Source organism: Saccostrea echinata, unplaced genomic scaffold (genome assembly GCF_033153115.1).
Source record: "Saccostrea echinata isolate AGI-Se365-2 ecotype Australia unplaced genomic scaffold, CSIRO_AGI_Sech_v1 ptg000056l, whole genome shotgun sequence".
Taxonomy (NCBI): domain Eukaryota; kingdom Metazoa; phylum Mollusca; class Bivalvia; order Ostreida; family Ostreidae; genus Saccostrea; species Saccostrea echinata.
Genome location: NW_026889805.1, coordinates 2,990,655 through 3,008,021, shown reverse-complemented (window position 1 = coordinate 3,008,021; position 17,367 = coordinate 2,990,655). Strand labels below are relative to the sequence as shown.

Genomic DNA, 17,367 nt, shown 5'->3' with positions numbered 1-17,367 from the left:
AGACTGAGGCACAATTGTATTTTAAACTCAGACGTTATCTTTGTAACTTAATAGCCAGTCCGAACTGTTCATGAGGGTTATTAGAAGATACATATATCATCTTTTTTTGTTTTGTAAAATTTATGCAAAAGCAAGTCATTCTCTAATGAATAAGCTACTATCATTACCTGTTTTTATATTCCTATGAAGCAGAATTTATTCAAAACTTCTACACGAGAAGAGGAAAACACTAGCTGTGGCCTTCAATTCGACATTCAGATATATCGACAATGTTTTATCAATTAACAATAGTTATTTTCATTGGTATGTCGACTCGATATATCCCAATGAACTTGAATAAAAGACACTACAAAGTCTGCTACTTCTGTATTATATTTAGATATTTTACTGACTATAGACGATAAAGGAGAATTAACTACTAAGCTGTATGACAAAGGAGATGACTTTAGCTTTTCCGTCGTCAACTTTCCTTATTTATATAGTAATATTCCACAATCACCTGCTTATGGTGTTTATGTCTCCCATCTTATTCGCTACTCAAGAGCTTGCTCTGAGTACGATCAATTTTTAAAGCGAGACAGGCTACTCACTGATAAGTTGATGTTACAGGGATTTTAACAGTCTCGTTTAAAGTCAGCGTTTCGTAAATGTTATGGTCGTTATAATGACCTTGTTAGCAAATATAACCTATCATTGGGTCGTATGGCTGACTTGTTTCATACCAATTGTTAGGCCTTTGTTTTTGTACTGAATTGACTACGGATAGTTCCATGTACCTGATCAATATATAGGGCTCATGGCGGGTGTGACCAGTCGACAGGGGATGCTTACTCCTCCTAGGCACCTGGTCCCACCTCTGGAATTTCCAGGGGTCCGTGTTTATACCCTCTTCTTATATTTGTATTGTGTGTGGATTTCTGGAGATCGATCACTGTTCGTTATCTTTACCTTTTACATAAAAGCAATATGAGGTGCATATTTGAGAATTTTATTTTCTGTTAAAATGTGCTAATATGATTAATCTGTAGCATATGTGACATAAACCTTTATGATCAGTTAGACTAAATTAAAGTGTTAAATTGTTTCAGAAGAAAGATTTCTTTACAATGGAATATATAGTATTATATTAAAAAATCAATATTGTACAGGACGACAATAATGTAAATTTGCTTCAAACACAGCTAATAAATAGTTCTTACAAATATGAACAACAGAAGTTTATAAACATTCTTTTATTGTCATTGAAATTGTTAAGGTCAAGATCTAGTAAATGACTTTAGACTAACTGTTTGGTGCTAGATCCATTATGACGTCATAATCAATTTCAACTTTCTTTTTCCCGTACTTTACAGCTCTAATATAATTCTGTAGAAAATAAAGTATTTTCATGGAATTAAATTTGAAACATTGTGAAATGTAATCCCGATACCTATATTCAATTTAATATTATTTTAAAGAAGAGGCTAAGAACATACAAATTACCGTTTTCTGAGAGACTGTAGGCAATCTGGATATATTTCCTTTGTCTGATATGGAAAAAACTCCCGTATTCATGACTGGTTTTCTTAATTTTTCATTGAAAATGACAGTTTAAAATATGATTTTTCGTCTTGTTTACCTACAAACTGTGCCCCGAAACACCTTATTTGACCAAGCTAAAGTTATAAAGCATCATTAAAGGAATTTATTTCTCAAATTTGAGGAATCTGTTGGCACCTTTCATTTACTAGATCTTGACCTTAAGTACAATATTGCAATAAAGATTTCCGACGTCACAGTTTGCAGCTCATATTGTTTTAATACTCTGAACATTATAGAGTATATCTGCTGCTATGGGGGATGAATCCTTCACTAATGTACAGAATTCTGAATTTTTCAAGATTATTCAAACTTTTCAAAATGAATGTGTTCGTTGTTGTACAATGAAAATTTATATTTCGTTTATTTTAAGGAAGGATTTATTTTTCTTTTTAATACTACTTCGTATTTATATAATAGTGTTGTGCTTTGCATGCACTATGCATAAATAGTAGTCAGCGTTTGACACATAGTGCACGAGCCAGAGGCTATATATTTTATTTATTTAAAGAATGAATTTAATAGTTTCTAAGTTATACTGTATAACCTGGGTTAGGGCAGTTTACACGAAAAATGTATTCCTTATAATTTAATTCTCTATCATTAAGTGTAAAAAAATAAGACAGTTTTCCCTTCAAAATGGCCTTAAAATTCTTCAAATTTTAAATGCAACGTCAAGCGGATAAAATAACTTGTGTCTGATTCATTTGACTTTTTGTCAATAAAATATGTTCAATTCACGGGAATTAACGGTTGCAATCATTGCAGGAAAAATATATAAAACCTGCTTACATAACATGTAAGAAAACAAAGAAAGACATTTTGTTGTTTAAATACAAAGCTGGAAATAGAAGATCAAGCTTACTTATCATGTCTATTGTTGAAAGAAATATCACTATCAAGTTTATTTTCATCTTGGATATGATGTCCTCTTGAGTTTTATTAATCTTGTTCGAACTGTTCTCATATAACAGTGCTATTAATTACGAAGTCGTTTCTTCAAACCACGATCCCTGGGTCTCAGTCTCTGACGACCTATAACATTAAAGGCATATATTCTTTGTAATTGAAACTTTCCTTTTTCCAACAGCTTACCCATTGTGATGATATTAAGACAGGTGCCATCAACCCTTTAGAATTCCAAACAAACCGTTTTTCATAGGTAGTGAGGGGGTTAACCATTCTTTGTATAGCAGTTCCTAATAGCGTGTATCTAGATACTAGATAAATTAAAGGTCTTCCATACTTCTATGAAAGCATGACAGGTCCTAACAATAGAAAACATTACAAATGACGATCTCCGTTTATAACAAGTGAATGGAATGAACATCGATTTGAAATTGGAACTACGGCGTATAATTCCGTCCCCCGATTTCTATAGATTAATAATTAGGAAGCGATCTCTTAGCTTGGCGCATGCGCTAAAAAGGATGCCCAATTTTGACGTAGTTTGCTTCAGCAACTCCTTAAAACTCGTGTTCTAGTGGAGACTGTTGAAAACTGTGATATCCTCCAGACGGTGAGTTATCATTCTATTTAAAGTGAAAACTTATTTTCAACTAAACGTTTAACATTTAACCTTTTTTTTCTTAAAAAGTGAATGCAATTTAAACAAAGTGTTGATATATAGAAAATATTTACAGAGGAAAGTACTTGCTTAAATAGCAAATTAATCAAAACTTAAGAAAAATTGACAAGGGATAAATATATGTAAGTAAATCTGGTAAAACTTAAAAACTGGAGAGTTTCCTGATAAAGATATAATTTTATAAAGACGAAACATTCATCAATATGTTATCTATATAAATATTTTCAATATAATATAATGATTTCATACATAAAAAATATATAATATAAAATAAATATAACATAATATATTCACACTGAAAATAAAAAATAAATAAAATGCAAGGGGTATCTGTGAATGAAACAGTTTTTTTACAACTCAGGCGATCCTTTAATTGTTATAAATTACAGTCCAAAATTTGTTTTTTTTTTAGAGATTTTTCTTATATTAACAGCATACCTACATTGACTTACATTGCTTTAAAATAAATGTTAATATCATCGATTTTTGTTCTTACGATTGTCCAGTCCTCATAGCAGGAAATCTTTGGTAATTAAACACTAGACACCATTGTCTAATGGACACTCTGTGACTATCCTTTTGTTTCTAGAAAATTGATATAAAAAAGGACAAATTCAGGACAAAGATGGCAGTCAGCAGTGAGTAGATTGAAATTATTAGTTGCGCGGTTATTTCTGTGTTTAATCTTCATAGAATTGAAAGCGCTAGTGTCGACAACATTTCAGAACTAATTAATGCTGCTCTGCTCAAGTGATTACAAACAATGCAAACTAAATGAAAATATAATCTCTGATATATACATTTCTTTTTTATAATGGAGGAGTACATTTTTAACCATTGTAGGAGAATTGTTGTTTAAAAATGGCAAACATTGATAACTCTATTCAGCAGCGAATCATATTTTGATTATCCTACTCGAAGATTATCCTACTGAACTAGGTTGGCCCTGATTCAAGATTTCGTCCAAAGCTCTACAATATCTTGCCCAGAGACAATTTTCTTTGGACACTATAATTGTTTATATTATGGCTTAAATTACTCATATGTAGTTAGACACAACACTGCCATACAAACAGTTCCAAGGAGATAAACTCTGAGTACAATAATGTATCTCTTTTAAACATCATAGACAACTGCTTCTTAAATAAAAAAAAAAAAGGAACTCTCAAATGTTCATATCTCCTCATTAGTCATGAAATATGAAAATAACGAACAGTATTTAATCTCGAAAGTCCAATGAAACGATACAAATTTGGAGCAGAGCAAACACGAACCTCAAAATTTAGAGGTGGGATCAGTTGCCATGATGCCAGCTACAAGTTTACTCATCTACAAGTTTATTTTCTTTAGAATCATTCTGATTAAATACCCTCTGAGGTTATATAAAAACGATACATGTATTCCTTATTGACAGTATCTTTGTAGTCTTTGGAGACCAGATTTTCCAACAAACTGTTGGAATCACGATGGGCACAAATGTGTTCCTTTATTAGCTGACCTGTTTGACATTTCGATATATCGACGACGTTTCATCAATTAAGAATACTCAATGAAACTTTTGTCTCCCAGTTGATTCGATACGAAAGAGCATGTTCTACCTATGAACAATTTCTAAAACGAGGCAGGACACATAAGTTGATAAAAAGGATATCAACAATCTCCTTTAAAGTCAACATTTCACAAATTATATGGTAGATACAATGACCTTGTTTGCAAATACAATCTGTCGTTAGGTCGAATGTTGACTCACGTTTTCATGCTGAATTGTCTACGGATTTCTCCGTTAACTGATCACGACAAAGGGAGACAGGGGATGCTTACTCCACCATGGCACCTGATCCCACCTCTGTTGTTTTCAGAGGTCCGTATTGGCTCTGGTCACTATTCTTATGGTTAAATTGGACTTTTGAGCATTATTACTGTTCGTTACCTTTGTATTTCATCTCTTTGTATAACTATTTTTTGCTATGTTATTAATCTAGTACCGTACCAGTGCTGCATTACGACTCGTAATAGTTTATTTAAATACGTAGGCTGGTTTCTTACGGTAGTACTGTCATTGTACAATTTTTTACAAGTACCAAATTCACCGATGGCCTCACTGTTTTGTTAAAATGCTGTATATATTTTTCAAAAATCGATGATTTGGGCGAGGGGGGTTGGGGGATACTTATTTCTTATCATTAACAGTGAATTTATTTCTATCAATGAAATGTGAGAGAAAATGTGGAAATGAAGCAGAATACCATCCTTACTTGTCAGTATTTCTTTGAGTAATATTCTTGGACCAGCATACATAGTTTCTATGCTGTTTTGTTTAAATTTGTAATTTATGAGCAAGATAGAAATTAGTAAAACAACTGTATACTAGTATTTTCAACAAAATATTCTTTTATTTTCTGATCCTGTTTAAGCACTTGTCTCGGGTTTAGCTGGAATGTGACTTTTTCGTAAGTTTATGTATGAAATAACTAATGTAAAATATGGTATGTTGATACCAGTCAGACATAGTATTCCACAGCAGTTTTATCTGTATATTTTAATTCGTTTGTATCAAAGTCATACAGTTTCTCCTGACCAGATTTATTCCTAGCACAAGTTTAAATCCTAAATAAATGTCGCACAATTGAAAAAAAAAGAGTAAAATGTTTATTGGAATTTTTAAAAGTAGTTCTATGTAAAAGTATTTGAGGTTGTCATCGTGTGGTTTTCGTTATCATAAGCTTCCCGGGAAGAAATTCTTTTTCTCCATTTCTGATACTCTGGTATGCCGATTATTAACACATTATACAGATGTACCAATGTAAGATGATTTTCATGTCACAGAAGTCGGCAATCTACATTCAGCAAGAGATATGATTTTTTTTCCTTTCATAAATCATTCAGTTAATTGGAAATCGACGAAACGAGATATTCTATATGACTAGATCAATTTAGACGTAGGGTTTCTGTGATTATACCGGCTTCCCACTGGTTGAGGAGATGTTTAGGTTTTATAGGGATCATATCATCTGTCTCATACCTGCAAGAGGAAAACCATTTTATTTGCTCTAATCATAGTGTTTCATTTCTATAAAACTGTGACATCTTGCTACCTTCTGGAGCTTGAAAACATGTAGCTTTAAGTACCTTTTATTAGTTTTAAAGACGTTAAATCTTGGAGAGTGTAGGTTTGATTCTCATGTGTTCCTTTTAATCAGGATACCTTTTCACAATGCAAAAAATATCCTTTGACAATCATTTATTTCTTCGTTTTTATTTACATGTAATTTTTGTGTGAATAAGTAAAACTAATCACACACTTTTTAACGAGCATTTTCTCCTAATGTTACATAATAGATTTTTGGTCATTGTCGTGTCTTTTGTAAAACATGGCCCCTGCTTATTGTATGCACCTATTTCTAGGCTTTTTAAACGACTTTGAAAATTAAAGAGTCCTTCTCATCACTGGATTTATAGAATTGGATTAATAGTTAGGCTAAGTTCAATGTAGTATTCGATATCATTTTTATTCAACATGTAGTATTTTTTTTTCTATCACGGAGTTTTGGTGAATTTATAGGAAATTCACAACAATCTGGATAAAAATTATACCTAAACACAACCATGATTCTCTTTATGACGTTAGAATCTATATTACCTTCCGACATTGCCTGTCGACTACCAAACGCTAGGTGACAAGTTTAATCAACATTATGTCATTAAAATGTGCACATTGAAATGAGGAAAATTCTTTTTAAAGTTGTATAAATTATTTCCATTAATTTCAATGAAAGAGTTTGCTTACGTTACAACACGCGTTGGGATACAAAAAGTGGAATATGAAAAAAAAAATCCAATGATCGAGTGATATTAACGGAATGACGGGGCAAACATGTGAAAAAATGAATATATTCAATCCATTTTAATTCAGTGCTTTTTTGGCACTAAATCACATTATAAAGAGAATAAATGTATTGTTAGTCATACATACATACATATATACAGAGAAGATATTAAATGTTTTGTAGTTGAAAATATTATTTCACGAGTGAGACAGGAATGTATATTTCCATAAGTGCGAAGCACGAATGAGAATATCAACAACTCCTGTCTCACGAGTGAAATAAATACAATATCTTACTACAAAACATTGGATTTTCTGTTTATTACATTTTCTTTGATTTTCCCGTTGCCTCTGTATTTTCGTAACGCAGTGTCATAGGCTGTGACGTCATATTTGAGCAGCTGAGATAATAATTAAGTTACGCGAAATCTTGCGAGATTAAAATTTGTAATTAAGGATTTTAACAACATATTTGGAGGAACTTTTGCAGTTAAAGTTCCCGTCAGGATGGCTTATTACCCTCACTATCTTATTACAGTCTAAGGGGTATTTTTAACAACACTCTTAGTAAAGGAAAGGAAAATAGAGAGTTTTGCAGCACTTTTAATATTTGTTCACAGTGTGAAAGAATATCATTTTGGTATTTCTTAACAGTGTGAAAGAATATTCCATTTTATTCCATTAATGAATTACATTATTTCACTGTTGAAAATGTAATAAATTATAATTGCTCGTCTTATTCTATAAAACGTGTTTAACTGCTATGTTATTGAGGAATGTTATTCAGAATTTGCTCCGGAGGGGGTACTTTTCACGTTGCTGTCATGAATTAACAGGATGTGGAGTGGTCAACATTAAAATTAACATAGCCAAATAAAATAAAAAATTACAGCATTATACCCTTGAATGCAGTAGTTTTCAATTTCGTTAAATTAAAGCTGAATGCCCAGCTCGATGGAACGTTATAGAATAAATTGGAAGATATAGTAGAGTGTGTTTTTGAGTATGAAATTGTTTGCCAATTTCTTCTTGAGATTAGATGATAAAATCACCCCCAAAATATAAGAGAAATCAAAAGTCTATGAAATGCTGCATCTTTTTATCAAACCTACAAATGCTACAGTTTAACTGGCCATTCAAAAATATTATTTTGAAATTCTTATGAATTGTATAACGCTTTTTCCTTTTAGGAACATGAATTGGAGATCGTGTGTTCTACTACTGACGACCTTGTTATCTGTGTTCACGTGCACGGCGGTGGCGGATGAGGGGGAGGGATGGGGAAACACAGACTACTACTCACAGGTGAGAGTATTACAGCAGCTAATAAACAGTGAAATAAACAAGGAACTGAGACAGAGACAATTCGAAAAGGATTTAGCCCGAATTTTAATGGATTCTGCAGAGGACCTACAGTCTGCGCCGCAAAAGAAGAGCTATCTCTGGTTCAAGTCGAAACCAAGTTCGATTCCCATTCAAACCAGAGTTTCCATAGGCCAGTCTCTGCAGCCACATCGTGAGGAGTTAAACAAACAACCCAAGGGATTATTTCGTTATGGAAGAAAATAGATTAAATCACTCAATGTTTTGAGATGCAGATTTCATCGCCGTTTTAAATAAATGCATTTTTGGTAAAATGAATCAATAAAAGTGATATCAACGCTGTATATGGTGTGTCTTCTAAGTTATAACACTTTGATTTTGAATGAGATATAGTGTTAATCTACTTGTTTGATGTTCTTATTGTATTGACAATTTCAAATTGAAAATGTTTCGATGGAAAACTGCAAAATAAAATCTTAATGACTATACCTTATGATATTGTCATAAAATCCAAGTTATGTAGAAGAAACGCACCCCATCTTTTCCTTGCAGTATACTTGCTAGATTGTGTTGAAATAACAAAAATGCAATTCAAATTAATTCGTTGAAGTACAGACTTATAAGATTTATGCTCATTTTTCAAGATGATGCCCCCATGAATTTATTCGTTTTCATTTGCGGCATATTTACATTTTGTGATGAAACCAACATAAAAAAAACTTTGTTGTGAAAATTTAAAATCACATTTTATTTCTAAAGTCTATGATATTAAAACGTCCTTTTACATTTCAACACTTTATACAACCGTTGCACACGATAAATTAAAAACAAGGTTTTTTCATATCAAAGACAACAGCTTCTATAATAATTATTTATTAGCCGACCTGCTTTTCTATTTCTTTAAAACAGAATTTATTTAAAAAAAAAACTTCTACATGAGAAGAGGAAAACGCTGTGGTATTCAACTCAACATTCATATATATGGACGAAGTTTTATCAACTAACAATAACTACCTTTACAGTTAGATTTATCGACGACGTATTATAAATTAACAATAGATATTTCCACTTATATGTCCACTTGATATATCCCAGTGAACTTGAAATAAAAGATACCACAGAGTCTGACACCTGTTTCATATCTAGACATTTTACCATAAAAAATCGTTAAGGGTAACCTAACTTTATGTTAAATGTAATGACTTCCACTTTTCTATCGACATCATCCCTTATTTATGTAGCAATATACCTTTATCACCTTCAAATGTTGTTGATTCAATGCGCAAGAGCATGCTCTCCGTATAAACACTTTCTAAAACGAGGCAAGCTATTGACATGTAAGTTGATGAAACAATGATATCAACAGTGTCGTTTGAAGTCATCATTTTGCAAGTTCTATGATCGATACAATGACCTTGTCAGCAAATACAATCTATCATTAAGTCAAATGCTGACTGACGTTTTTCATACTTATTCTTAGTCCATTATTTACAAACTGAACTGTCTACGGATTTTTCCCGATCATGACAGGGAGCACTTGGCGGGTGTGACCGGTCGGCAGGGGATGCTTACTCCTCCATGGCACCTGATATCGCCTCCGATGTTTTTGGAGGTCCGTGTTTGCTCTGCTCCCGATTTGTATTGTTTAAATGGACTATGAAGTTGAATACTGTTCGTTATCTTCATATTTCATCCATGATTATTCATTGATGTAGTGAATATTCAAGTTTGTTTAAATATATGGTTGGTCACAATAAGGGATCAGAATTTCACCTAAGGATATACATATATATTTTTTTAAGAATCTAAAGAAGAAAAACAGGCCCACGATTATCATATTAATCCTCATATTGTGTAGAATCTAGTTTATTGAAGTCTTTGCCCATGCTCCAACGATACACTCAACAATAGGAAACAATATTTGACATGGGAATAGAAAAAAAATCTTTAAAATTCTCCTTCACAATCAGGGTCAAAGTGATTTGGGTGAAGGTTGTTTTCCATTGGCCTTTTGTTGTTTGAATAAACTTCGTTTTTAGTGCATCTGTGTCCTTTATCATCGGCCATTAAATTCAGCATTCTTTGTTTAAAAAGAGAAAAGGATGGCACCTGTGATGGATTTTTATATCCATTCTTTAAAATATTCACGATCTTGAATTTTTATCGCCGCCTTGCCAGTAGTCAAAGAAATACAAACCAATTTACAGGGCGGCGGGAAGCATCCATTGATGGAAATCCCGAGACAAATAGAGAGCAATTGCTAAAGAGTGTGACTTCTGGATTTATGAGCAACCTATGGAATAAGTTTGTTGTTAACCTACACTGGACTGAAGTAAATAAACTAATACACAGCCTGACAAAGGAACTGTAGCTATTTTGACTTCAATAAAAGCAAACAGATTGTATCATTTTAGTGCACAGTGAGACCTCGGAGGCTGACGGGCATTCCGAGATTAATGAACAAAATAACACACACATACGATAAAAATGAATAAATAAATACTAGTACTTCATTAACTTTTCTTCCTAAAACTATTTTCTTCATTATTCTAAAATAGAATAAAACAAGATGTGTTTGTGAAACACTGATGCTCCCGTATGGCAACTTATAGCAAAGGTTAAACTTTCTCAAATGCAAATCAAATATGTTGATACCCAACGTAAGGTCTTGTCTCGAGGAATAAACCTGTGAAATATGAAAGGCCTAGCAGCAACCATTGAATAGATATGGAAAAGATTAAAGTTTTTTTTCAAAAGTATGTCAAACATCAAGGTCAAGGTCAAATGGTCAAAATCAATGGTGCGAAAGGAAAGGCCTTCTCCCAAGAAATACACAGGTGAAATATGAAAGCCGCAGCACCAATCGTTCAAAAGTTATGGCCAAGGTTAAAGTTTTCCAAAAGTAGTTCAAACTCCAAGATCAAGTCAAAGGGTCAAAGCTGTTGGTATCCAAAGAAAGGTCTTGTCTCAAGAAATACATATGTGAAGTATGAAAGCCCTACCACCAACCGTTCAAAAGTTATGGCCAAGGTTAGAGTTTGGTAAAATTTTGCAAAACTGGGTCAAACTCCAAGGTCAAGGTCAAAAGGTCGTATATGGTGGTACCCAAGGAAAGGTCTTGTCATAGTGAACACTCATGTCAAATATTAAAGCCTTACCCTTGACAGCGCAATAGTTATGAGCTAGGTTAAAGTTGGCTACAGACAGACAGGACAAAAAACAATATACCCCGGGATCTTCCGATCCAGGGCATAAATATAAATAATATTTAAAGTTGATTTGAGACTAGTACATATCACATCTCGTCTTATCCAATAATCCTTTGCACCTCATTTGTGGTGTTACAGTTTGAACGTTTTTATTCAGATATGAGACAGTAAAAGCAAGCTTACATGCCATAACTGATATTGTAGCTGAATTAATGCAGAAGAATATTAAAAAAAAATCTACTGCATTTTCTCTAAAAGCGAAAATGACTTTAAAAAAATGGGTCATGCTCCATGTAAATGGGGTTAAATACTTTTAATTTTGATTATACTATGGGGTCGACTTTTAAACAGAAATAAGTGCCTGTTATATATTGCCCTGAACTAGTGTAGATCCAAAAATCCAATAAGGAAATCCTCTCGAGATGGCATCTTCAGAGTGCGGGTTCTGACATTTTTGACTTTCTGTTCTAGTTATTATGCCTCTTACAGATGAATGCAATTTTCACTTTAGTCTGAAAGAGCGCATCATAGCTCCGGGGCCTGTAATAGACACACTGTGCACTTTGAGAGCGTTTTCTTTCAAATTTCAGTAATTTTGTTTTTAATTGCTTTTCTCTCTAGGCGATTTCGATCGATCAGTTGTTAATTTAAAGTAAAAACAATATATATACAGGCGCGGACGCCGGAATTTTTTCCAGGGGGGGGGGGGGGGGGGGGGAGGAGGTCCATCCAAGTCAAAAAAATTCCAATCCAGAAATTTCTTGACAAGCAAGAAGGCAAAACAAAAACAAAAACCGAACACAACAAAAAAAACAAACAAACAAAGAAACCAAAAAAAAAAAAACAAAAACAAAACAAAAACAAAAAAAAAAACAAACCAAAAAACAAAAACAAAACGAAACAAAAAAAAAACACAAAACAAAAAACGTTAACCCCTTTCCTAGACGTATCAAACCTAAAAAAAAAAAAAAAAAAAAAAAAAAAAAAACCCGGAAAGTCCATTTCCAAACGTAAAAAATACCTACATGTATAAATACCTATTTCGTGGTGATGGTGGCGGGGTCCATGTTTTTTAGGTGGGTCCAAAGTCATTTCTTATTTGCTTCAGTATATACTTTTAATGACTTTGCAAATTCCAAGGGGGGGGTCAGGACCCACCCACCCCGACCCCCTCTAGATCCGCGCTTGATGTATACTCTCAATTCTGCCTATATATTTTACTTACCACAGGTGACATTTAAAGATCAAGTTGATGTACACTAGATTGCATAGAGATACATGTTTAATGTATTGTACTGCATATATCTTATAAAAATGGTGCAAACAAATACAAGTGAAATGCGTTTTCATGGAAACTATAACTGTGTTTTATTGTCTTTCCCCGTGAATCAATCTAATGAAAAATAATGGAAACAGCGGTAATATTCCTTTGAATGACTGAACTACCTGTATTCATTACCTGTGTAGTTGGTGATTCCCATTATAACGATCTTATTCTTCCTGATAACGATGGCCATATCAAACAATTTACATTTTCTCGTCAAAAATGGCTCACTCGGGTATGTTTTCATTAACTCTAGTTTCTTTTATTGAATACGTGGTAAATATTAATTGATATTTAATTGATATTAATTGGATTAAAACAAAAATAAAATGCAAAAGTCGCAAATGCAAAAAAAGTCGACTGAAGTAGAAAAACCTAAACACAAAATAAAGAACAAAGAAAGCAGGCGGATTTATTAATTTATTAAGTATAACCTAAATTATATTTTTGTCAGTTGGTTGTCAGACACCTTTGGGGGCAGTTTCAGACTGCCTATTAGACGTAGAGTTTGTCACACCAAAATCAAAGGTAATACATGTATATGACATTTGTGAAATGTGAAAGAAATTTTAGTTCATATCTCTTTGGATGTTTTTAGAAAGGCATAGTAAACCAGTGTAAAATATGACCATTCTTCTTTAGTCTCAACTGTTGCCTTTATCTGTCATCTTTATTTCCATTCCTACCCCTTTCTTCCTTGGAATAACTTTACAGACGAAAAATTACAATTATTCAAATTAATTATTCAAAAATGTCTTACAATGACCCTCACTCTCAATCAACTTTTCTGGATCCATCACTTAATCATATTTTTATGTGTAAAGATGAATAATCTTATATTTCCTGTCTTTAATCAATGTTTCCGAATGCAAATAAGAAGTTCGTATTCTCAACAGTACCTTAACATGTTTTTAAAATGGTTTCGTTTCTTTCTTTCATCTTTTTAAAAATTTAAACTTTTTAATTTAACATTTCTGTTTCAATCTGATGCGTTTGTATAAAGTTTGATTAAGAGGCGTTTAAATTAACGTTAACTATTACTGTAAGGACTTTATCTTTTGAAAAAATCTATACAATCTTATTGTTAATTTAGAACATGCCCCAGAAGCAATAGTAAATGGACTGGCTACAGCGGAAGTAATTAACACTTTTTTTAAAAAACAAAATCAAAGTTTAAACTTAACTATTCATTTGCAAGAAAGAAAGTCAAATTATGCCCGAAAAAAAGAACGGAATTTGAAGACTTATAAATGATATTGCTAAAAGTAAATTTCAAAAGATCTCTAGCAGTAAATATGGATCACGCAAAAGATCCCTTTGCCAATGATATACCTCACGGTTGATTAGCTCGCTAATTGAACATTTAAACATTTAAACCGTGAAGTGACCATCCTCTGACATGCCTCCGTGGAAATTTATGCGTGTTAATGTGTAGTTCTATTTGTAAGACATTAATCAGTATAGGATTATACCAGTAAATCCTTGTCAGATCTTAGAATGTCCCCTAGAAAAGTCCAAAAACTGTCATCTATATAGTTATTATATACAGATTAACTTACAAGGAATATTCTTCTGTGATGAATTACGGAACAAAATAGATCATTCTGCCAGTTCTATTCTTCGTTATACTACAAGATTACTTTTCAAGTATTGCCTGAACAGGATTTTTTTTCTATTTGTGAAAGAATATATTCAACATACTTTAAGCTGCCTGAGTCTTTATTCCTGGAAAACTTTTAACCCAAAACATAGAGTATATGTCACCTTTATTTAAACGTTTTCTATCGTAAAATAGCCGAAGTCATGGAATTGATATTATCTGGTTAAAAGAAATACTTCAAAATAAATGAGCTTTACACAGTACCCAGATCTGCTTTAAAAGGTCTCTAAAAGAAAATCAACTGACTTGTTAACAAATACATTGCAAAGCTTGTAAATATTGTTTACAAGAAAAGGTGTACTGCAGTGTCATTTAATAATTTCCGAACTATAGTGCTTTTGCTCTGATTTTAGATATTTTGTGAATATCTAAATTTTTATTAAAGCATGATTGCATGACATGCTTTTTCTTTTTAATTAAATAATGATGTAGACTTTAGTCAATTTTAATTAACACTTTCCGTCGACTGTAAATATTGGCCCTGCTCATGGACTCATGTACCAACAGTAAGAGCGTCTACTGATTTTCAAGAAAATACATTAAAACAACTCGCCTCTCTCCAGGTTTTACCCAGGATAAGACTGCTACTGCCAAAAACCTAAATCAGGATAATTATCCTCATTCACCTTGCACTGACGCTTTATTGAACTTTCAAAATTCTTGATATGAAATATATTTAATAACAAAATAATAATTTAATAATTCAATGCGCATTAACAAATTGTTTCTGTTATTAGAAATATTTGTGAGGGTGGCCAAATTGACAAAATTAAATTTTATTTGACAGAAATGTCGATGTTCACAGACATGCTAAATGCTGCGCTTTTAGGGAAAATGGATGTCGTGGTTTTAATTTGGAAGCGACTGAAGGCCCAGAGTGGGTGCATTAAAATTATTAATATGGCATGTAAAACAATACGAGGTTACGTGATAAATATTCCAAATGAGAGAGAGAGAGAATAAATTTAGGAAATTTTTGACAAGAATCCATTTCACTTCTGTTTTTCTCAGCAAGACTAACACTCTTTAAAAAACAACAAACAGTCTTAGTCTACAACAAACAGTCTTAGTCTACAATGACCTTTTTTTCAAATCTTATTTAATTGATCCAGATGAATCGATCAACAAATATATCAGATTTGTCGCAGACTTATGAATTTTTTATGTAGTAAAATGTCAAGGTGGGGGATCAAATTAAATACATGCCGGAAAATAACTTCATAATTCAACAATAATATTTCCTCCTCCTTTTTTTCAAATCACGTACACAATTCATCAAAGTTCTCCGTCATCTTAGGATATTGTGGTTCCCAGAATAAATTGGTTCATGGTTATAAAATGGTTTTACAAGCAGATAATGACCCTAAGAAACTTTTATTTGATTTCGATACGGAAGGGAGCTTCATAACGTCTTTGTATAGTAATTGCTCCGATCAACAAGTAACATATACACAGTTATAGAAATCTGTGTCGTTCATTTCACCTCATTTACCGTACCTAGCGGATTGATTCTATTTCCGTTCTCTGAGAAATAAAATGTCGGGGGTGAAAAAAGAAATAATTGTTAATTCTCATCTGGAAAAAAATCCCGGACGTCGACAGGATAAATTGAACAAAAATTTAATTTAAGATCTTGTTTCATGTCACAATCCACTAAATAAAAATGGAAGGAATTCTATTAGGAAAGAGATTGTCAAAATGATTTTTAAAAAATCCCACGTCAATATCGGCATGAATTACTTTTGGGCATATTATTCATAAATAGGTGTGTTCATTTGAAAATGTTTTACAATAAGAAAAAATAGACAGTTTGCCAGCAATTAGATTTTGATATTAGAGCTCTTTTTGTGTGTTATCGCCTGGGATTTTTCCCCTCCAAGACCTAAAAAACGCACAATGTCATGTTCAAGATGTATTAATTTAAAAAGATTCAATGCGTGGAAAACATTTTTAAACATTCCATACCATTATGTTCCGATTCCTGTCCTTTAAAGTTTTGCACACAATAGATGGTATTTCCCTCAACATATTTTTGTGATCGGCTGCAACCGTTAAAAAACTTTTCTTTATGTGTAGAAGAATAGTAGTACTCATTTGTATGATAGTATAGCATGATTTATAGGAATATAAACATTATATAGTGAATATTCAATTAATATTAATTCCAGTTTGAAATGTACAAAGTAGAAACACGTTCTTCAATTCTTTTCCAAAATTTGCATATAGAATTGTTCTTGTTGTGCGGGCATCATTTAGTTATTTTATACGTGTATTATCTCAATCAGTATAATATACACGTAGCTACTTTGCTCTACATTTAATCCCTATAAATTAACATGGATAGGATACATGTATTATATCATTTTGTTGATTGGTCGATTTTTTACATATCCTACACAAGCCTTAATTGTTTACAAAGATAATCTGTCAAATTGTAACTGCATAAAGACTGTTTTATGTGCTATGCTTATCCAACACAAATTCTACATGAAATATGAGGATAACGAACAGTATTCAATCTCGAAAGTCCAATGAAACGATACAAATTTGGAGAAGAGCAAACACGGACCTCAGAATTTAGAGGTGGGATGTAATAACATGTATTAACTTTATTTGAACTTAGCAGAACAAGAAGATTATAAGTTGGTTTAAAATGGTTTAATTTTAATGATGAGTTCTTTCCTAAGTCTTTCTGTAATTCTAATTTTCATTATTTTTGCACACATTTGGAGATACACACGTATCATTCTTCGATGCTCTGTGAGACATGGATTTAATTTTTTCGTATCACAAAAATATAACTAATTGTGATAAGAAAAATAGATAAGATCCTTAACATAAAAGCATACTAGTGTCAAG

General features: G+C 32.4%; 1 protein-coding gene across 1 annotated transcript; it reads left to right on the top strand.

Moving 5' to 3' along the window:
* The first annotated feature begins 3,068 nt into the window (after positions 1-3,068).
* Positions 3,069-8,801, top strand: LOC133173391 (uncharacterized). The gene is made up of 2 exons (XM_061308372.1): positions 3,069-3,097; positions 8,183-8,801. The coding sequence occupies exon 2, from the start codon at positions 8,187-8,189 to the stop codon at positions 8,559-8,561; it is 375 nt and encodes a 124-aa protein (XP_061164356.1). The 5' UTR covers positions 3,069-3,097; positions 8,183-8,186; the 3' UTR covers positions 8,562-8,801.
* Positions 8,802-17,367: the final 8,566 nt, after the last annotated feature.